The sequence below is a fragment of the Botryllus schlosseri genome, chromosome 13 (genome assembly GCF_051294905.1).
Source record: "Botryllus schlosseri isolate E-star chromosome 13, Bs_hap1, whole genome shotgun sequence".
Lineage (NCBI taxonomy): Eukaryota > Metazoa > Chordata > Ascidiacea > Stolidobranchia > Styelidae > Botryllus > Botryllus schlosseri.
In genome coordinates this window covers 5,495,573-5,519,422 of record NC_137248.1, presented here as the reverse complement: position 1 = coordinate 5,519,422, position 23,850 = coordinate 5,495,573, and the positions used below count along the sequence as shown (strand labels likewise).

General features: G+C 42.5%; 2 protein-coding genes and 1 long non-coding RNA gene across 4 annotated transcripts in view; 1 reads left to right on the top strand and 2 right to left on the bottom strand.

Moving 5' to 3' along the window:
• LOC145454077 (uncharacterized) overlaps positions 1–5,118 on the bottom strand; it is an 80,887-nt gene extending 75,769 nt beyond the window's left edge. The window contains exon 1 of the mRNA XM_080332071.1: positions 4,984–5,118. Within this exon, the coding sequence (XP_080188197.1) occupies positions 4,984–5,050 (67 nt within the window). The 5' untranslated portion in view covers positions 5,051–5,118. The remainder of the gene's footprint in view (positions 1–4,983) is intronic.
• Positions 5,119–8,855: 3,737 nt separating this feature from the next.
• On the top strand, positions 8,856–12,815 carry LOC145454236 (uncharacterized). The gene has a single exon (XM_080332236.1). The coding sequence runs from the start codon at positions 8,856–8,858 to the stop codon at positions 12,813–12,815; it is 3,960 nt and encodes a 1,319-aa protein (XP_080188362.1).
• Positions 12,816–16,813: 3,998 nt separating this feature from the next.
• Positions 16,814–22,895, bottom strand: LOC145454652 (uncharacterized). 2 transcript variants are annotated; one of them, XR_013920195.1, is made up of 4 exons: positions 22,827–22,895; positions 20,885–21,003; positions 18,316–18,372; positions 16,814–17,334 (listed from the first exon to the last, which is right to left on the bottom strand). It is a non-coding gene; the product is annotated as an uncharacterized LOC145454652 (long non-coding RNA). The 2 variants fall into 2 exon arrangements; XR_013920194.1 differs by lacking the exon at positions 16,814–17,334 and having other exon boundaries at positions 18,095–18,372.
• Positions 22,896–23,850: the final 955 nt, after the last annotated feature.

Here is a 23,850-nt window from a genome sequence, read left to right as displayed (position 1 = left end):
GTTATCAAGGTCAGTGGGATTTGTAGATTCATGTATTTCTCATACCAGTGAATACCCGGTACGAGCAAGGACAAGGACACAGTCGCCACCTGTACCTGGATTTTCATGTGACAGCCGTCTATTGCTGGAGTTGGGATTAAGAGAAATTCCAGATGCTGCTCATAAAAGAAAATCCCTCAAAAGAGCATTTTTAAGCTTATAAGTTTAAGCCTAGAGTTCATATTTTATGAAAGCTAGTTTTTTGACTGTTTCTGAACTCCCCCTGTCGAAGTCCCTGTCTTCAGAATTTCTGCACTCCATTGAAATGTGCATATTGTGTGAACTTTAGGCTATAATTCAGATTATATTTTGTTACTTTCCAATCGACATGTTCGTCAGCATAATGTAGCTTTTGGTTGCTCTTTTGCATGCTTATTTTTTATTCCGAAGCATGAAATTTTAATAAAGACAACGCAAATTTGTGTGAATCTAATATAGAATGCTTGTTTGCTAATTAAAGCTAGATTATTGCAGGTAAAACAGTGTTTATTGCATCAGAATTCCTTGTTTTGACAACAGAGGGGGGTCGAAAACTGAATTTTTATAAAAAAAATATGGGATATTTCATATCTCAAAACCGTGACGCGATGGAGAGAATCTGAGGTCATTTTCGGATTCAGCGCCCAAATATAGCCGAAATCAGTTGTCAAAACCCTAACCTGAAATTTTGTGTAGACCAGTGAATGGTCTATGATGGAGATATAGAGATGGATGGAGAACACACAAGAGAGCAACAGTCAATCCATCCAACTCCCTCCTTGGCCTCGAAATTTATTGACGAAAATATCATAACGTGTCAAAAAGAGGCATGCAAGCTGCAAAGTTACACACTCGATGTGGAATAAACTCAGAGAGAATTACCAAAATACTAACAAGAGATGATCAAGCGTGATATAGAACAGGTACAGGAGGGTCAGTATGTTAAAGATCATTCTGGCAATTTTAATACGCATTTTAATATACACATTATTCATATAGGGTTAACATATTCAAGAAATGGTCAGTTATGAAGAACTACGATTTATGATGACTCATATGCATACCCTACCTTTCATTATAGTTTTGTCAGTTAAAAGTAGTGTTTGGACAATCACCGTGATGGATATTGTAATAATAATTGCCACATGTTATATGTGAATAATATCGTTACACTTGTATCACTAAACTAATTTTCAAAAATATGTAGTAGAGTACTTTACTATCCTCTTATATTATTAATGTATGGAAAAGTTTAGACCATTTAATTGAGTAGAATCAGTGATTGATGTAATCTGACAAATTTCATGCCCATTTCCACACTTGTAAAACTCAAGTAGCCAACAAATTCACTACCGGTAGTGATAAACCATGAATGGTGCAATACTAGAAAACTGTTTCATGGATTTTTTAATTCAACCTCACAACACTCTTCGATTTTCATCACAATTTACGACCATGGATTATTATTTATAATCAACTGAGCATACCATATTATATAACTTACTGATCATGCATGGCAAAAGCAATACCCCATAAAATCTTTAAATTTTCCATCAAAATATGCTTCAGCTAATCTCATGTTGAACGTCTCATGATCGGTTTCATAAATTATGAAACGACGGGCAGGTTAATGGGCCTATTGCTTTGCTCGTCCATGATAAAAATAGATCAATTAATTTTGAGAGTATAGCAGACAATACCGTGCATCGCAACTTCGAAGTGAACTTACTACTGTACCATCAACTTATTCACGTATCTAAAATCAGATACGTTTGCTTCACTCAACTAGAAGTAGCCAAAATTTCTTGGACTACAAACACATCGTCTTAAATGTATTCACATCAGTAGTTTGAAGAAGTATATTGGGAAGACGCATATAGCACAATTTTGTTAGCCTACTCAATTATAAAGTCAATTTCAAAAGAGATGCAAACTTATATCGAAACTACTTTCTACTTTTCAAAATGCAAAGTGAAACAAGTAAGTTTACATAAAACGCTGTCAAGTGGAAATGGAAATAGCCGAGAGACATATCTACTTGGATAGGTAGTGCCAGTAGGCAAAATCTACTTCGGCACCCAAAAGAAGTTGAGGTACTTTGTTACTGACGACCTCTGGATACCTGAAGAATTTCATTCAATAGAGATCATATAAATCTCTCTAAAGCAGTGTGTAGCGGTCGCAGCAACGGCTTGTTGCAAGACACGCTGGTATAGTGCTTGATTGGGGTCGACGCTACAGCTTACAGTTCCTGTTGTACGCACTAGTCACTGACTAATGACCGCTCTGAGTATACTCTTGCAATCCTGATCACACACGCAGATCCAAGGAGCTTTCTTTACTAGCACAGAACAGCCAAATAGTAGTAAATAGTGGTCAGAAACTTGTAGATTTACCAGGTTCAATGATACTGCGGTTCAATAAGAAATAGAAAGAATAAATGAAGCGAAATGGAGCCAATTGTCTATCTTACGTCTGCCGCGCGAGCGCGCGGACCTGAATGTGCGGGCTCTGAGAACACGTGCCTCGCAGATTGCTTGTGCCGTCACGGTTCTGGTTTCGCGCGAGACCTATTTATGCTTTCACGCATGACGGAATTGGGACAGTCGTTTACACAGTGGTTCCCAAGCGGTGGGGAATTTCGGGATTTCGGCTGGGGAATAGACTCACGTTTGAAAAAATATTTACAGTAACATTCTCCTTTATTAAATTTCGTGTTGAAATGCCGACCCAATATTTCATAGCTCATTTGCAATTCAGCGATTCATATTATCAGCGCCTCCAATATACAAAAATCGCCTGGATAGCAACGCGGGATCTCCAGAAATGTTTTCATTCATTTGTACACCATCATCGGTCACGAAACGTAGTGATGGAAAAATTCTGATTCGTTGTAATAAGAGCTCATATTGCTGAACAATGAACATGTATTCAAGGGAGATCGTGGACTCGCTAATTGATAGCACATGCGGACTCTTTACAAATGAAATTACGTATTTATGTTATTTCCAGTTATTTTAGGAATGTGAGAAAGTGTAGTTTACTGCGGCTTATATATATATCGCACGCATGAGTTCGTCAACATCAGGAAGTTTATTCGACGATATTCGGCATTTACGTTTGTAAATTGATGCTACCCCGCAACAATTGGAAAATTTTCAAACCCCTCCTATTTTTCTCTTGGCTGCGCGCCAGGGTAGATACATAGATTTACTGAGTTGCATTTACGGTTATCAGTTCACCGCTGCGTTAATTTTATTGTGTACTGATAAATTCCGGGGATCTTAACCAGGGCTTTGGAGCCGGAGCCGGAGCCCCGGAGCCGTGCATTTTCACCGGAGCTGGAGCCGGAGCCGGAGCTCTACATAAAATTCAGCCGGAGCCGGAGCTGGAGCCCGTTATTTGAGGAGTAGCTCCGGCTCCGACGTATTTTATAAGATGCTATTATATATTCAACAACCACATCTGCTGATTTATCATTAATAACAGCGGGCCTGAATTTTAATGCTGTGCACAGCAATGGCATAGAGTAAAGTGCTGCAACGATGTTGTTATCGACAATTGACAAGTATTGACTATGACGTCACAAGCCTGCACGGCGGCACCTATGTCTTCGTTGCTATATCGGATGTTACTGACGGCTGACAGACTCTAGATGACTATAGAATAGATAACTAACCTATTGGTAGATTAGTAATCTATATAGACCAGGAATGGCCAACCTTCGGCTAAAGGGGCACATGAAATTGATGAACGAATGCGCGGTACACTAGCCGCGCCAAGCGGGTAAAATTTTCAAAGTTTATAAATAAGCTAGGTCAATAATATTATTACCTACTTGAGTATATTACGGGTCTACTACATACCGCCCGCTAGGCTCAGTTTGCAAGGATACGACTATTCGGCGTCTGTCCACATCAATATCGAAGGTCTCCGATAATATGCGACAATCATTTTGTGCCTACATTTCACCATCGACGATCTTTATGCGAGCGCAAACGCGAAAAAGACTTTCTCCCGTAATTGCGAGTACGCAGTTAGACTCAATCGGGTAAATTAGGCGTTTTTTTTTCATTTTCAGTCGAGGGTAGGCTACCAAGCAAGAAATCGCGTGACAATTAAACACGCAAAGCGTGAAGAAAAAAATTCACTACTATATTAGTTTATTGTAATGTACGACGCTCTACTGAAAATGTGACTGGACCGTGGATCTATGCGAATGCGTCGGAACTGATATTTTAGTCATCAACATCCCAAGTGTCGCAGCCAAACTTGTAATTTTTGGTTGGCACTTGGCATTGCAAGTTCACAATCTGAGCAATTAATTTACGATAATATAATGGGAAATTACCTCGCGGGCTACGCAAACCCTCTCGCGGGCCACATTTGGCCCGCAGGTTAGCCACCCCTGATATATAAACAGGCCCATTCGATAATTTCAGAGCCGGAGCTGGAGCCGGAGCAGTGGTAATAATGCAGCTCCGGAGCTGGAGCCGGAGCTAATGTATGATAGAAGAAAGCTCCGGAGCCGGAGCTGGAGCAGTTTAAATTTACGGCTACTCCAAAGCCCTGATCTTAACAATCCCCAATACCACGTACTATTTACTAAGCAAAGCCTTGCAAGAATTTTATTGGAGGTAGCCGTACTTTAATGGGTGGATATGGATATAGAGATTTTAGGTGGGGAATGAAGGCTCGGAATAAATCGGAAGTGGGGAATTAGGATAAAAAGGTTGGGAACCACTGCTCTAAAGCTATACACCTCCCTCCCACTCGACAAAATTTAAACTGACACAAGTAAATAGTTTGCGCCTGCTCTAGTCTGTGTTTCCAATGGCTAGGAAAATAGTGCTTCCGGACTTCTCGAATCGTATTTCAAAAGATATTTCAGGTTAAGACATTACTAACCTAAAGCGTATTCACCTGTAGAGATACACATCATGCAAAAAGTAAATGCTTACTTACTCTGAGACGCTGCGGTCGCAATGTATGCCAATATTAATCCCAGCAAAGTTACCGATGATCGCAGCATTTTGTTGTTGTTTATTCCGTCATTTCCAAGTTTCGTTATCAACTTAAACAACTGTTTGAGACGCCACTTTGAAGCTATAGAAAATATATTGACCTCGAATTATCTAATCGAATCTACACATGTCGATTGTTTCCACTCTATAATTCCGATGATTCAATCATTCAAGCAGACTTCCGTGATAAATGAAAGTAAATGTGCCCTCTAGACTCCAACTCCCAGTAGCCGAGCCTCTACCTAAAGCCAGGGTACGACGGCGGGCCTGACCAGAACTTTGATTTTGACGCGCATAATTTTAAGAATGGCGAAAACGTACCAGCTGTGCCATTAATTAGCAACCAAGTCGACTTGATATAGATTTTATATAGGCAATTAAATCACTGATTTATATCAATGATTCATATCATTGGGCTAAACCGACTACAACTGACTTCAGGATTAAATTGATACAATAATAGCCAAACAATGAATACAATGTTCGCACGTACCGAACTCGAAGCTCCAACCACTCGAACTCACATACCAGCGTGAACGCGAAGGCGAAAGAAATCTAAGCCAGGCATCCCCGAAAAACTACAGTGACTGATATATTGATAATGATTGCATTTATGCTAAAAGTTATTTAAATATCAATTGCCGTTGTTCGTAAAGAAGAGATGTCAATAGCAATTGGTACCTACAGGCTATAACGAATCAACTCACACGGTGACGACACCTACCTTCCGGGACTAGTCAGGCCCTATCTGTCGAAAAATGAAGGTGTCCGATTGCCTGTTCAAATATCTTTATATCCATCCCGTTTACTCATGTGCTTGTCGTCATCAAACATTGACTCTCGGGGGGTATCATATTCTGCAAACAATATGATCTGCTCATTTATTTATTGGTAATTCATCGTCGATGTACACCAATCCAGTGATAGCATATTCGTCGAGAATCGATATTCTACTACTTGGCTAAAACTTGCTGGTCAAGTGGTCACCAGATAATCACAAAACTGAATTCGTACGGAGAGCGGAGTCTGCGTGTATTGTAGCCTACACATATGTACCAATTGGTCATGGTCATTTCCTGTCCATACAACGCTGTCTCATTAAGTACCATGGAGATAATAGAGCGAGATACTCGAACAGTGTTCGTCATTTCCAGCTTGACCAGTAGCCTATATAGGGTTACCAAATTTTGGAAATCGTAAAAGAGGACACTAATCTAAAATTTTAAAACTTGCAAAACCAGAGGAAAATCCTGAAAAATGGTAAATTTTTCCCACCTCGTGGTCGGTTGACTAAAACAAAGGGTCAACGTTCCGGCACATCTCCCGAAATAGCCGGCGGACTGTTACTTCAGTGCAGATTTGATATATCTCAATGAAATTTTGCCCTATATTTAACAAAATTTCTCAAAAAAGAGGACAAAATCGAAAAAAAGGACATTTGGGCGCCCGCCGAGGACACTTTCAAGGAAGTCAAAAAAAGGACAAATCCTCTTAAAAGAGAACGTATGGTAAGTGGTAACCCTACCATTATATATTGATAGATGTACGACTTGAAACATAAACTACGTCTTCGAGAGGGTACAATTTGACCAGCAGGGTTTCTCGATAACAAGGAATCACGCGTACAGTGGCTTTGGAAAATGATATACAATAAGCTACCGTGAGCTTACTCGAATATTTAGGGCATGTAATAAATATGGATCTTACGGCTATTTACAAGCTTCTCGCGGTCAGGGCTGGGCAAAATCGAGTACCTGAGTGATTTGATTCTGAATCACGTGAATTATTACGTTTAGAGTCGAGTCGAGTCGAGTATTCGAGTATCATTCACTATGACGTCACAGCAGACTGTACTATGTCAAAGTTCAAAGGACATAATGCCTGCTATCCGTCACATTAAAGATACTTGGGTATTTTTTAGACCATACCGATTTCATTGCACATCTTGACAATGCTGTTGGATGATAATGACTTCGGAAATGTGATATTTCCAGTAACTTTCGTAGCTTTGTACCAGGGTTGTAATGACTCCGGTCATGAGTCACTCATGACTCGACTCGAGTCACGGCTTTCTGATGCCTCGACTTGACTCGCGTCACTTTCTCAAAATACGGAAATGACTCGACTTGGACTCGAGTCATTGCGCATGACTTGAATCAGGTTATATGACTCGAGACTCAGACGGCCATAAGACCGACATTTCATTGTAATTTCGAAGAATAGTAAAGTAACCACCCTATTGGCATTTTGTCTATTATGGTACTGGTACTTGAAAATGAGACAAGAAACTGCTAAAAGTGAGGAAAATTAGTATTTTATAAATGTGAATCATTCGATATCACCAAACAGAGTTGAGTTAAACAACACTTTAACTGGCAACTGAACAGTCAACACAATGACTTGGACTCGGACTCGAGTCATCATACCATGACTCGGACTTGACCCTCTGCTCGATGACTTGGACTCGGACTTGACTCGGTGGTGAATTGAAAATGGCTCGACTCGACTTGACTCGAATCAAAGCTGTAGATGTGAGATGGATTTGTGACTCAGAGCCTTGCGACTTATGTTTACAACCCTGCTTTGTAATGTCTGGTATGCTGCGACACGGTTAACCAAAGTTTCAAGGCTTCCTCGGTGGAAAATTAGTATCAAAACTATAATTCTTGTTAGTATAACTTTCAGTTACAAGCAGTGTTGGGATCAAGTCAATGCCTACGAGTCACGAGTCATTTCGAGTCATTGCACGTTTTGACTCGAGTCAAGTCAAGTCAATCGATTTTCGAAGGTGACTCGAGTCAAGTCAAGTCACTCGATTTTTGGAGGTGGCTCGAGTCAAGTCGAGTCAAGTCAAGTCAAGTCAAGTCAAGTCACGAGTCAAGTCACAATTCAAGTCAAGTTGACTTTTCGAAGTATGAGGCATGATTACGTCATTGTATTTTGCTAGCTGACTGAAATACAGATTGAGTGGCCATACTTTCCGAACCGATGAACAAATATAGAATTAAATATACACGCAAGAAGGCGCTGTATCGCTCACATATACGTAGAACTGCTAAACTACGGAAGTAATTAGTTACATAACCTCAGTTTATAGTTAGGCTACCAGTCAATATATAGAATAGAGAAACGAATGAATAAGATGCAGTACATTACCCATTTACAAATTGATGTGATACAATTCACGCCTGTGCCAATGGTTGAGGACTATATTATAAACCATATTCGAGTTCAATTTCAAATAAACAAGAGGTTATGTGAAAGTAAGACAATAGAACGGAAATTGACATTTTTTAAATGACTTTACTACTAGTTTGCAACAAAGTAATCTGTAAGCTTCGATCACGTCGTTTGCGGTCCAGTTTTTTGTAAAAGAACAATGGAGGTGAAACAGTCGATTATTGAATGATTGGTCGCTCTCACGGGTTACACTGGGGTTGCCATACGTCCGGAATTTCCCGGACATGTCCGGAATTTCACTGAAAAATCTGCGTCCGGGAGGAATTTCTAAAATATGCCTAAATGTCCGGAATTTTGAAGGCTTGAAGCAGGCTCAAAAGTTTTTCGTAAATCCACATAAACAATATTATATTTTTGAGCAGATTTATGGTATTAAAAATTGTTCTTCGCGCCGCGCGCGAGTTAATGCAACGTATAATTGTGATTGTGATTAACGTAATGATTATGTGTGTGCTCCCGACGCTCCTGTCACGCGATCGACAGAACGGGCTCGAAGGCGAGAGGACTGGTTGTGCGGTTTTTACTGAAACGTTTTTAAATACATTGAACTATATTACAAGCTATCGCGGCACAATGGCGAATATGAAGTTAACTGATATTGTGAGGAGTTATGAAGATTATCCAACGTCTGGTGATTTTGCAAAGTGGGTTGAGAAACTGGAACTGGTCGCCGAGCTGCAAGAACTGACGGACAAACTGCCAACTATTTTCCCATTGCTGTTGGATGGCCCTGCATTTGCAGTGTTCAAGCAGTTGCCAGAAGGCGACAGGAAGGATTACAAGAAGTCGAAACAAGCTATTTTGAACGCGTTTGGAGTGAATTGCTATGACGCGTATAGCGAATTCCAGCGAAGAATACTGCTGGATGAAGAACCTGTCGATGTGTACCTTTCCGACCTAAAAAGGCTTGCGCTATTGATTGGGATGAGAGTGGATGCATCCGAGGCGTTAATTCGGTGCGCGTTTGTAAATGGTCTCCCCCCAGAGGTTTCATGTCAGTTAAAGTCTGTAGCAGAAGTGGACAAAATGAATTTGAGTGATCTCGTCGCGCGGGCACGAGTAATAATGTCGGTCAGGAGCAGCTTCAATGTATCGTGCGCGGTCGGTTCGCGTCAGCGGAAGGACAACTGTTTTTTCTGCGGGAAGCGTGGTCACTTTGCTAAAGAATGCCCTATTAAAGAGCCAAGAAATGACGGTAACGAAATGGCCTGGAGACAACCAAGATGTTTTTCCTGTGGTAAGCTTGGTCATATAGCTCGCCAATGCAGAGCCGATGAACGTCACAAGATCGCAGCAGGAAAATTACCAAGGAGAACCGTCAGCACCGGACGCGTTCTCCCGTATTCACAAGTTGGAAAAAAGGTGCTACCGTTTGTTGTGGTTTCAATTGGCGGAAAACCTCTCAAGGCTCTGGTGGACACTGGGTGCCAGCAATCTGTTGTTCTTGAAGACGTGTGTCGTCGTATGGGCCATACCGTTTCGGGTCCGAGAAGGATTGTGGAGATGCTGAACGGGGAAAGCACTAGTTGTTACGGAGAGACCATGGTAATGATTGTTGTAGGCGAGACCAACGTCAGGGTACAATGCTTGGTAGCCTCGGAGCTCGTATGTGCTGCTGGCGTGATTCTCGGTATTGATGTTATCCAGCAATTAGGCGGAGTATTCGTTGATTCAAATCTTGACGTGTGGTTTGGTGCAAAGGTGTGTGTAGCAAGTGCGGTGGCCGCGACGAATAAACGGTTACAAATTGACGATAAAGATTTCATTGCAAAATTTGATGGAGCGAAGTGGACTATGGAGTGGAGATGGGAAAATGGCGAGCCTGAGTTGACTAATCAATGTGGGGGATATCAGATGCCGTCGGAGTGTCGTACATCGTTTGATGATGAACTCAGCCAATGGATCAGAGACGGGTGGTTGGTGGAGTACGATCCTGCCCGTCACGGTTCCCACGGCGGAATAATTCCGCTGTTGGCGGTCAAGCAACCAAACAAGAAGCAGAAGGTACGGCCAGTGATGGACTACCGCGAGCTGAATTCCCATGTCATGAGTCACCCCGGACTGGATGCGGCAGTATGCCAAGAAAAATTGAGAAATTGGCGCAAACGAAGTAATCGTGCATCGATCTTGGATCTCCGGAAGGCATACCTACAGATTCACGTGTCCGAGAGGCTGCAAAAATTCCAAGTAGTGCGGCATCAAGGAAAAGTTTACGTTATGACACGAATGGGGTTCGGTTTGAACATCGGCCCAAAGGTGATGACCAAGATCATTTCTACCGTATTGTCACTGGAAGACGACATAGCAAGGGGAACCGACCATTACATCGACGACATCTGGGTTGATGAGAATGTTGTAGCTGTTGAGAAAGTGCGCAGGCATTTGGCAAGTTATGGGTTAGCGACGAAGGATCCAGTTCCGTTACGTGATGCACGTGTACTTGGATTGCGGGTGAATGAGACCCAGAATGGAGTACTGGAGTGGAGGAGAGATGGTGACCTGCCGAGTTTGAACGGCCGCATGACGAAGAGAGGGCTATTTTCTGTGTTCGGCAAGCTCACAGGGCATTATCCCGTGGCCGGGTGGTTAAGAACTGCATGCAGTCATGTAAAACGACTTACTAACGAGATAGCGTGGGATGCGGTAATCCCGAATCCAGTTATGCATTTGGCTGAAGAAATCTTGACGAAGGTACGAGAGAACGATCCAGTAAGAGGGGACTGGAGAGTATATCGTGATGGAAGAGCGCAAATTTGGTGCGATGCGAGCAATATGGCGGTGGCATGCTGTTTGACCGTAAATGGGAAGGTTGTCGAAGATGCAGCATGGATGAGGAAAGAGGACGACGGAACGCATATAAATGTCGCGGAGCTCGACGCTGTCGTAAAGGGATTAAGTTTGATGCTGAGATGGGGTTTCACTAATGTAGAAGTTGTGACCGACTCGGTCAGTGTGTTCCATTGGGTCAAGTCAATATTGGAAGATTCGCGTCGACCTAGAGTCAGTGGGCTAAGTGAAATGATTATTAAAAGAAGATTGGGAATTATCGCGCAGCTCTTTCAGGAATACTGCATGGAGGTCACAATCCGTTGGGTACCATCGTCGGAGAATCTCGCAGATGCACTAACGAGAGTCCCGCAACGCTGGCTAAAGAAGGTGTGTCTTGGAGTAAACCGGCGTAATGAGAACGTGATTGAACAGGTACGGGCTCTTCATAACGTGCATCACCTAGGTGTGAATCGGACGCTTTTCGTGGCCAAAAGAAGCATTGGCGAAGCTGTTACTCGTGATGTTGTTCAACGAGTAATCAATGAGTGCAACATCTGTCGCAGAATTGATCCGAGTCCCGTGAGATGGGAACACGGGCAGCTTTCCGTTCCCGTTGTCTGGGAGCGCCTGGCACTTGACATTACTTACGTAAACACTCGACCATACCTGAGTTTGATCGACTGCGGGCCTAGTCGATTTGCGATATGGCGGGCGGTGCGAAATGAAACGGCCGATAAAATCATCCAGATCCTTGAACAAGTCTTCTCGGAAAGAGGTGCGCCGAGTGAAATTCTGAGTGATAACGGACCTTGTTTTACTAGTCAGAAAATGCGCCAGTTTTTGAACAGTTGGGGGGTGGAACATGTGTTCAGCTGCGCCTACCGGCATTCTGGAAATGGTATTGTGGAGCGGAATCACAGAACTATCAAAAGAATGGCCGCGAGATCTGGAGGTAGTGTTGAACGAATGGTGTATTGGTACAATCACACTCCGAATTCGGAGGATATTGTACCTGCGGATAAGGTGTTTCGCTATGAATCTGGTTTGCCATCTTCAATGATCCGCGCAAGCAGAAAGAGATTGGACCGACAAAATAGTTCCAACCCATACCGAGTCGGTGATGTAGTGTTCGTGAAGCCACCAAATGCTCGATGTACTACTCAATGGAATAGAGGTGTCGTTACCAGGGTTGTCGCCGACGTGGTGGTCGAGGTTGACGGGATGAATCGACATCTTTCTGACGTTAGACTCGCCGTCGGGGATCTACCTAACCCACCAGGAGGAAGTGTTACGTCGCGCGAAATCGACTTGAATTGTAGCAGAGAAGATGATGCCATTGATACGGAAAACAGCGGTAACTCGGGTGAAGCTATTGACCCAGTCGGTACGGAAGAGAATATCACCGATGGGAATAACTCAGCTGATCTGGATCAACCTGGTGATGACAATGTCGACCATGATATTGAGAGAAATAACTCTGACCATTCGCGACCAAATCGGGATCGAGCGCCGCCACAATGGTTGGCTGACTTTTATGTAGGCTGGATGTTGAGTATATCTGTACTAAGAATAAGTGATTTTTTACATTTTGATTTGTTCGCGCGTAAATGCTTATGCCTTGTGATGATTGCATATACCTTGCAAGTTTTAGCCTTCAAGTACGAATTCTGTATGCTACAAATTCCAGTTATCATCGCTTTCGTCCATCGTTTGAGGCACACCTACACCGCAGTTTTTCGTTTTTTGTACGCCAGTATGTTTTAGTTGTGGGATCCACTTTGTGTGCTTCTAATAGCGAACGACTCGTGTTAATTTATTCAGAATTGGCCCATTGGCCTATATAGGCTACACTGCGGGGTTACACTCAAAAGCTTTGAATTTGGGCCAGTGATCAATATATCACGGGGGTAGGAAGACCATATGACTCCCCGTCCCCGTCAATAGATCACAGGCATATATCGAAATTTAACTTTCAATTTGATGTATCGATATGTGTACACTGCGTATTAGTTTGTTTTTGTGTCCACATTTATCACGTTGACTTGGCTTCCCGTGCGATCTTCAGACCAAGGGGAAGTTTGCCGTTTCATGTAGGCTATACACTGTTTTAGAATTGTTCACCTGATTTTCACGTTTGAAGTTACATCGTTGCGTTATGTGTTGGTTTCCCATGTGATCTTTAGATCAAGGGGAAGTGTGATTGTGATTAACGTAATGATTATGTGTGTGCTCCCGACGCTCCTGTCACGCGATCGACAGAACGGGCTCGAAGGCGAGAGGACTGGTTGTGCGGTTTTTACTGAAACGTTTTTAAATACATTGAACTATATTACAATAATGATATTAGTATGGCAGCAGGCACCACCCTCTCCAAAAATGCAATCAAAAGTAATATAAATAACCATCATTTACTAAAATAAGTCTGATTGTAATCGCAATTATAAGCTTATGGTAGAGCCTATTCCTGGAGCTGGTTAAGGTCGATTGGTAGCTTCAATCACAAACAGTGGTTCCAAATCTTGGTGTCGTTCGCATTTATCTGGGGATCGCGATGATGTTGAGCTTTGCCACGGAACATTTTCAAGTGGAAAATGAGGTCGCGACCATAGAAGGTTGGAAATCACCGGCTGTGCAACATTAGGCTTACCATATTTTGGAAATCCAAAAAGAGGACACTTTTTCAGAAATTTGCAACTTGCAAAACCGGAGTAAAATGGTTAATTTTTCCCACGTTGTGATCGGTTGATTGAAAAAAAAAAAAAGGTCATCACTTCTGCTCAGAGCTCAAAATAACGTTTTTTACTCCACATTGCCAGGTAGATGACTAAAAAAGCTTTTCGCTAAGAGCTAAAATCACCGTTTTTCTCTCCGCAATACCCGCTGGAGCGTCACTTCTGTGCTAATTTTCGGCATATCACTCGCAATATGCTCTAAATCTGCCTAAATTTTCAAAAAAGAGGACAAAATCTCAAAAAAGAGGACAAAAGGGCGTCCTCCGAGGACACTTTCAAAAAAGTCAGAAAAGAGGACAAATCCTCTTAAAAGAGGACGTATGGTAAGCCTGTGCAACATGCTGGTGCATTTTATAGTAGCCTAATATATGGAAGAATCAATATTATTGGCACAATTCATACATAAAATTTAACAGCCAAATGTATATAGTAAGTGCCCAACAAGTTACATCGACTATCCTATGGTGGGCCCAAGATCAGTGCTTTTTTGGGCGGAAGAGGGGGAGGAGAAAAATGTTGTTTCGGATATGATTAAAACACATATACAGATAGCCCACCGACCTAACAGTATAGCAGGACTGCCAAACACAATCCTGACAGGCCAGACACGGCCCTCCAGATGATTTCATCCGGCGCGTGGAGGAATCTACTGCAGACCCTAGCAAGTAGCAATCACCAGAGCTCACGTTACAGATGGCCCAATTCATGACCTATGTTCCACTCCATCCCTGTATAGTGTATACAATACAGTCGATGGACAATGCTTTTCCAGTGTGACATCATATTGACGGTCGATGAGTTACAGCTCATTTAAAAATCCGCCAGTGGGCGCTGAAGAGTGTCCGGAATTTGCTTCACCAAAATATGGTAACCCTAGGTTACACCAGCGTTTCGTGAACAATCCGAAGATATGCAAGATACAGTGATTTTTATCGACACCGATTACTTGATGACTTGAAATTGACTCGTGAATTTTGCTCCAAGTCACGAGTCAATCCACATTTCTGATACGCCGAGTCAAGTCAAGTCAAGTCATTTTAGCAAAGTGACTCGAGTCAAGTCAAGTCATACGAAAAAAGTGACTCGAGTCATCCCAACACTGGTTACAAGGAGCGTGTAATTTCAGTACTCGACTCGAAACATTTAAAATAATACTCGATTCAGATTCGAGTTCCCGAATCATTGTGCCCAGCCCTACTCGCGGTTCGACTTCGGTCGGGGCCATTGCCATTAATTACTTTGTTGAAGTAGGCCTATTGTAGCTGCACATAATACACCTACAAACTTTATCCAAGCGATCGCGACTCGTAAATGTATTACGCTTATTCCTGACGCGTTACTGTTCGAATATTAACATTCTGATACATTCGTACCGCTCTGACTTGCACGCTCAAAAGGTGCCAGTCAGAGAGCATGTTCATATTGTTGTTGTTGTGATTAAAGATTGAGTGTAGCTTAGGGCAAAGTCACTTAGGCCGCACCGACCTAACAGTATAGCAGGGCTGTCAAACACAATCCTGACAGGCCAGACACGGCCCGTCAGATGATTTCATCCGGCCCGTGGAGGAATCTATTGCAGACCCTAGCAAGTAGCAATCACCAGAGCTCACATTACAGATGGCCCAATCCATGACCTACATCCCACTCCATTCCTGTATACCAAGGGTGGGCAAACTTTTGAGCTCGCGGGCCGCATTCAACATCTGAATCCATTCGCGGGCCGCACTATGTAAAATTGGAATTATAAACCAAAATGCAATATTGTTATTTGATTATATAGTGAGGACATGGAGATATGTGCTCATTTAAAACAAACTGAATTGATTTGATTGCTTTGATGATATCGTGCACGCGTCAGAAACATATAGCGGCGAGATTTCATAGGCTGCTCGACCGCAATAACCGATTTGTCAAAACTATTAGAGATGAAGCTTGGTTGTGCCGATTCTTAGAGTAGGATTGAACTTTAAATCTGTGAGCAGCGATCTGTTCATAGATTTACTAATTCTGCTTTTGGTTCAGTTCCAGGACACACAATGTGGACAGCATCATAACCATTTTAGCTCCCAACACGCTTCTACGACGTGAAAATAAAATATGAATACCCAAAGTCTACGCATATAGAGAACGGATCTACCTAAGACACGCGCGAATCCTTTTTTATTAGCACATCACTGAAATAATTAAACTGGAGTGGCCAATCTGAAATCCCACTCGCGATCCGAATTATGTCAATCTCGTTTAGGATTTCTGTGATGTTTAGCAGTTGAACCTTTCAAACTGCGAAGGCCTTGAGATCGGGCTGTCGCGCCAGAAATTAAACATAAAACAACGTAGGAAGTATGTACCTTAGAACAGTGGTTCTCATACTTTTAAGACACGCCCCCCCACCCCCCCTCTGATGATGACGGATTTCGCGCCACCCTTATCGTCATCTCACAAAACGCAACCAGGATGCAAGCAAACCAAACGGATAGTTTGATGGCATGGAAGGTTACGACTACGGATGATAGATTTTGAAATATGAAATTCAGATTACATACAGAGCAATAGATATGAATCGGATGTAAATCGCGCGGAGTGCGAAAAGTTTCATCAGTCGAGCTCAGCTTCAGTAGTGAGGGTTGATCAAATATACGCAGGCCAATCCCAGAAGGCCACGTCGCCTTAATTGCCACGCCTACATTGCCACATCATCCGCCCATTGCCGCACCTATGGGACACCCCTTGCCACATCATCCACCCATTGTCACATCATCTGCTACGTCATCAGCCGCGGCCATTAACACATCATCCGCCTATATAACGCCCATTGCCACATAATCATGATTATGTGTACTAAGCTGTTTTTTGAGAATAAGAATTCTCGCTACACTAATCGTTGAACTAGATTTCACGACGTCATCACAGAGGAATCAGCCAACTATCTTGCTCTAGGTTGTAGGCTCGATCCCTGTAGTCACCGCATTTCATACGACCCTTTTCATATCTTCTAACACTTTACTCAGTCTCATTGAAATAGCCTTGTATAGTGTACGAGTTCATTTTATTTCGAAAAAAGAGCATATCAATGATATCGTTGATCGTTATTGCGTCGATTCGCGTGCTGAAATCCTCCAGATCGGTTGATGTTTCGAGGTACACCGCTTTGCTGCCATCCGACGCTGCGACCCGGGTTCTTGCGTTCGATCTGACCGTTTTGTTTGATGTAGCGATCACTGGCTTGTAGTATGTACGATACGAGCGGAAGGTCGGGATTAGGAACAACTACGCTGGGTGAATAGATGACGAATTCGTCAGCCGGGTTCAGAGGTTGATAATGCTCGATCCCGTCGCGAGTATAGGTAACGACCAAACCTCCTTCATGCTTCAGAGTGGCTCGATATTTCTGAATGGTCCCGTTAGTGGAATGTACAAAGAGTTGATCCGAGGTCAATTCTGCCCCATTCGAGGCTTCGATACGTAATTTTGTGATGTCATTAAAAAGATACAAGTCTTTTCTATAGGGCCCTTGGGGCAGAATAGTATCTCCACGGATTGCTAGACTCATTCTTTGAAAAGAAATATCAAACATAAGTACAACAGTCATCACGCAATTCCACCTCGCCATCAAATTTAGTCGAGCCTCTACTTATATTAGGTGTCGCATAACAGACATTACGAATATATTGCAACCCCTTGCGCTTTATGAGAAAAGGACACGTAGGATAAAACTTTGCATGCTCGAGCCAGGGGTCATCGCACGACAACCAATTTTGAAACAGCCCTCCACATGAGAAACACTTTAAATGATCCTTATAGCCCAAATAGAACAATCCACAGTCTGCGAGCTCGGCTCCAGAGGTATTGATATTATCCGGCCACCGCATAAATGTGCTTAGTCTACGAGCATAGCGTACCATGTTATAGAAAACAGGATCATTCAACGGGGAGACAGTTACATCTCTATGCTTCGCATAGCATTCATAAATCTTTTCCCCTCTGTTATTTATCATAGCTTGGTACTGCTCAATGGGACCCATCCGAGTTTCATCTTCGCTTATTTCTATGCTACTCGTGGTACGGATGCAAGCGCAGTTGAATGTAGCGTAATTTGTAGGATCCACACTACGCTTAGGTAGCGAATCGCTTTGATCAATGTTCGACATTGCTATCCGAATTGATATACTCTCATGATCAGTATGCTTTATATAGATATTGAGCTATGTACCATTGAAAAATGTGCTTGGTACCGATCGAATGATAGGCCCCGAGGTCGTATCACGGAAATTAGAACGTCGACTGCTCACAGAAAAAGACACGTAGCTCATATCCGTTCCTGGTACGTGTTATCAATAATTAGAATGCTAGTAAGAATGCCACGAGTACAATCACGCGCTCTCCGCGTGCAAAGCGCATGTAGTTCACTATATAAGAGAGGCTCGAATCCGAACTAAACTATACCGCAAAAAGGATGTCGACAATGGAGAAAGCAAACGACGTAGTTAGCGAATCAACAACTATGATTCCTGATAATCAAGCAGATACATTACCGATTGGTGATTTCGATTCCGATGTCGATGCAGAATTGATCGAAGTTACGATTGCAGCTGAAAAGAGTAAAGAGACGGAAGCTAGTGATGATGACGTAACAATTATTGATGAGGCAGTGGCGCAATCTGATGAGGCTCCCTCAGCTGTCGTGATGACACCAATCAATATCGGTATACCACGACCGGAACCAAGCGAACCTAAACCTAAGCGCAGACTCGACTTTGATAACAGCATACTACCAATTGGTGTTCAATTTACGCCTCCGCAGAGTACTGATAACTCGACAGCTGTGACCAGCGCTCAAAGCCCGCCTCACTCACCGATCATCGCCCCATGGAGAGTTTATTCGTCCCCTTTTCGCAATAAGCGACGTCGTATCGCTAATAACGTATTGGACGAGGAAAAGTTTGATGGTCTGATTTATAATTTGGATTACCCTCTACTTACGATTGATGACGGTATACTATTTTTCCGTTCTCTCGAGCAGAATATCGAGGAGGTGTTGTTTGTTGATCGAAAACGGAGCCCTAATTTTCTCCGGGCTGTGTTCATCATCACCCTAATGGAGGGCCATATGCATAAGAAATATTTTGCGCCCCACTTCTTTATAGAAGGTAAAAATCAAACAGGGAAAGAAGTATTGATCGATTTGTTGCTCTCTGACGATATCACCAACTTCCTAGATCCTTTTCATCCAAATCTAGAGGCATTCAAATTTCACAGTACCGAGAAATCTATTTCAGTGATGCGCAATTGCGGGTCTCTATTTTTCGATAACAAGATGTTGCAAGAAGCTATTATGTACATTCATCGCAATCATTTGCAGTCCGCTTACGGACAAGTAAAGCCGTCGTCGTTTTGGCTCGTATCTGAAATTCAGAATGGTAGTGATGTTATGTTACGCAATTTGGGAGGGATGTTTCAATCTAGCACAGTGATTATCCGATTTGGTAATCAGTGTTATCCTTCCTACTTGCCTGAGATGAATAAGCATGCTCGCCGTAAAATTATACATGATATATTTGCTCGTACATTCATACCGTCAGATTCCGAATTTGAGAGCGATTCCTCTTATGTTGAAAACGATGTGCATGCACGTGAATTTTACGCCAAATTCGATGAGCTCAAACGGCAGTACAATGACTGGTATATTTAATTCGTTTTCTCAGATTAATATGGAACCTTATAATTGTGGTAAAGATCTAAATATGTTGTTACAACAATACGGTGCGGGAGACACAAGACGTACGCGAGATGCTACGACCGCTACCTTTGAAGGTTTCGTTGATGATGATATCAAGAGAGTTGCTACTTGGCGAAAAATGGTCTCATTGGAAGGATATGGCGAATGGCAAAAAGATTTTCTCGTTATAGCAAAAAACGTGCTTAAAGATATCGATAAATTTGCTCCCAACGCTGATGAACTGCGTAACTTAGAAAATATCAAATTTCTGTTCCTTTATGAAGCTTTCAAGTGTAAATTGCGTTTGAAATATGGAATAAATTTATGAATGTGTATTTTTGCAGAATATAGTTAAAATATATGGCTCGTCGAAGACGCTACGAGGAAGATGCTAGCTTCATCATCGATGACTCGCTCGGTTTTGATAACGACGCAACAGAGGTTTTGCAATCGCACTCCAACTCGATTATCGATTCCGAATGGATTAACAGCAGGAGGGTTGCGAGGGGTGCAAGAGAGGTGATCAATGAACGTCTGCTCGCAAGAGGTATGGGTGATATTCATGCGCGCATGTCATCGATATACCCGAGAAGATTGCGACAATTTAAAGTGAACTATGCATATGGCTTCCTGCTGTTTAATCGAGAGACAGAAAGACATAGCTATTTTCATCCGCAATCAACCCATGCTGTTTTGGATCTCCCGAGACCTATACTTTCACGCGGGGACTTTGATAGTTTCATCAACGAAATCGATCTATCAGCTGCTTACGAACAAGCGAGACAAGCCAGACCAAACACTAAGTTTTATTGCGTTGCTATATTACATATTCAATTTTTCTTGTATGAAATGCCCCGAGTTTTATTGGGCTGCCCTAGTGCATCGATATCGAGCGAGGCAACAAAATGTCGTCATATTATGACGTTTATTCGACATCAGGACGGAACACAACTGAACGATTCGTTATGCCTCTTCCGTTGCTTATCCCATTTCATCAAGAAAAAACGAGATGAGAAGCATGTTGGACTATTGGTATCTCAATTTCGTGAACGATATCGTATGCCTGTAGATGATGGGGTACCACTTGATGAATTAAGCAAATTCGAGGAATGTTTTCACGTAAAGATAGTTGTTTATGAAAAACGTGATCATCAAGCATTTATATTGCGGCAATCCGAAGCGGATGGGCCAGCGGTTCATATACACATGGAAAGTGCTCATTCTTGCCTGATCACAAATATCGAACTTTATTCCCAGACATTTTTCTGTGATTCATGTAAAGTTTTCTTCTCAACAAAGGGAAATTTGAAGCGACATCTAAAACGTGAATGCAAAACATCCCAAGGGCGGAAATATGCTAGCGGTGTATATCGACCGAAACCCACCGTATTCGAGCAATTGGAATCCGAAGGCATTTTCGTTGAGAACCAAAAGAGATTCTTCCCGTACCGTATGTGTTTTGACTTCGAATCCATGCTCGTGAAGGATGAGCTCAGAGCTAATTCTGCAAAAGTAGAATACGTTAATAGGCACGTCCCCGTCTCCGTGTCCTTATCAAATAACGTAACGAATGAAACTAAAACTTTCATATCTGACGGTTGCCCGCAGACGTTAATCGATGAAATGATCGGTGAAATTTATCGCGTACAGGAACTCGCCTCAGCCGAAATGCGAGAATCTTTCGGCAATGAGATAATCGAACTTGAGAATTTGATTGAAGAACGGAACTTGCTCGATCCCACTAATAGAAGATCCTATTTGGATTATATCTCGCTTCGACTCCATACGTGGCTCGATCAGATACCCATAATCGGTTTCAATTCCTCGCGCTACGATCTGAATTTATGCAAGAAATATCTAATCAAATCCTTGCACAAGGAAAGCGGATTCTTTGTTTTGAAAAGGAACAGCGCCTATTTGACAATCGCAACGCACAGATTAAAATTTCTGGACATTTCGCTATTCCTGAGTCCGGGTTATAGTTCGGATGCGTACATGAAGCTATACGGGGATGGGGTGAACGCAAAATTTTATTTCCCCTACGAATATCTCGATAGCATCGAGCGCCTCGATGAAACGTCGCTACCGAGCCATGAATCGTTTTACAACGCGTCCCGCAATTCGAATATAACGGAAGAGCAATACGCAGAATGCGTCGCTGTATGGGAACGCGAGGGTATGACCACATTCCGTGATTTTCTCCGATATTACAACGAAGGTGATGTCATTGGCTTCTTAACCGCGCTAACTAACAATTTCGAATTTTACAAAACGCTTGGCATCGATATGTTCAAGGGTAACGTGAGCCTTCCGAATATAGCGAGTAGACTGATGTTTCGTGATTGCTATGATATCACTCTTCTGAATAAGGCCAATGCTGACCTTCACGAAACGATTCTGAACAACTTGGTAGGAGGTTTGTCACAGATTAGTCACGGTACGCTATGGCGGGTGAAACGAAAATACGCAGTCTTCGCTACGGTGACAGTGCTAAAACCGTCAAGAAAGTAGTAGGATATGACGCAAATGCCCTCTATTTGCAATGCATAAATCAAAATATGCCAACGGGTTACCCTATAAGGTGGATTTATGATGAGGAAAAGCAAAAATTCCATAAACAGCGCGTTTGGCCTACTCATGCGGAGCGCGAATGGTTGGAATACGAAAGTCACGTTCGTGACATCAAAATTCAGCACGCGTGGAACGGTAGTCAAGTGAGAATCGGAAATAAACGTCTATTTGTCGACGGGAACGCCGGTAAACTCATCTTTCAGTACGATGGGTGCTATTACCACGCTTGTAGGAGCTGCTTCCCTGATAAAGAGAACACCGAGAGGCGTGAACTCACCAAACAAAACACGGAATATTTGGAAAAATTGGGATATACCGTTATCCGTATGAAGGAATGCGTTTGGACGAATATGAAACGAGACCCTGAAATTGCGCAATTTGTCTCAAAGTTCGAGCGTAAAGTCACGAAAGCTTATTATCTCACTGAGGCGCAGTTGCTCAAGCGCACGCTAGACGGGTCATTTTTCGGTGCAATCGAGTGTGACATTCATTGTCCCGACCATTTAAAATCGAAATTCGAAGAGTTACCTCCTTTTTTCAAACATATGGAAGTAAACGAGTGCGATATCGGTGAACATATGCGTGAATACGCCAAAGAAAACAATATTAAGTTTCCAAAAAAATTTTTGGGCTCTAGTTATTTCACGAAAAAACAGTTGTTTAATACGGATTTGCTTCAGTGGTACTTGAAAAGTGGCATGATCGTGACTCGCGTATTCCAAGCTGTCGAATATGAACCAAAACAAGTTTTCACACCCTTCGTTGAGCGAGTATCCTCTGAGCGCCGCAAAGGCGATGTCCTCCCAAAAGATCCAGCCCGTGAAATGGAAGCATTGACCTGGAAGACGATTGGAAATAGTCTTTTCGGCCGTACTATTCAAAACCCCAATAAATATAGGGAACACGAATACGTCACGTTGGAAGAATTACCATCGCGCGTTGAAAAAAAATTTTTTGTCGATGCTGTTGAAATTGATAAGAGCGATGAAGGCTTGCTCGAAGTAGCTACGCGTCCGCTAAACATTTGTCACGAAAACCCAATCATTGTGGGCTTCTTTATATTCTGCTGTGCCAAGCTGAGAATGCTCCAGTTCCTATATGACTGTCTGCATGTGTATTTGGACGATAGCGATTGGGCTTTCCTCGAAACAGATACTGATTCGGCGTACATAAGCTTAAGCTCCGATACGATCTATTCTCTCATCAAGCCTTCCATGAAAAAACAATTTTTTGAAAGTCACGACAAATGGTTCGTGGCTCGCGCATGTGCAGAGCATAAATGTGATTTTGAGAGAGATCCCGTTGGTTTTAAAACTGATAAAGCTTGCTGCATTGAGGTTCGCAATTACTCGAAACGTATACCGGGTTTATTCAAAGAAGAATGGATCGGTGACGGCTTTATAGGGCTCAATTCCAAGACCTATTATTGCAAAGGCGACAGCGATAAGTACAGCTCGAAAGGGCTTCAAAAAACGGCCAACAAAACTTTCAAAGATTTCAAAGGCATTCTTCAAAATAGATCGATCACAGGTGGTGTCAATAGCGGTTTTCGTTGCTATGGGAGCGATATGTTTACGTATAAGCAATATCGAAGTGCATTGAGTTATGGTTATTATAAAAGGATTGTGCTTAATGATGGAATTCATACATTGCCTTTATCTCTGTAATAAATGGATCGAATACGTACATTGCATGCTCCGTTTCGGATGATCGTGGCTGGTCCGAGCAGTAGCGGGAAGAGTTATTTTACTTATGAGTTGGTGAAGAACGCAGAGAAGAT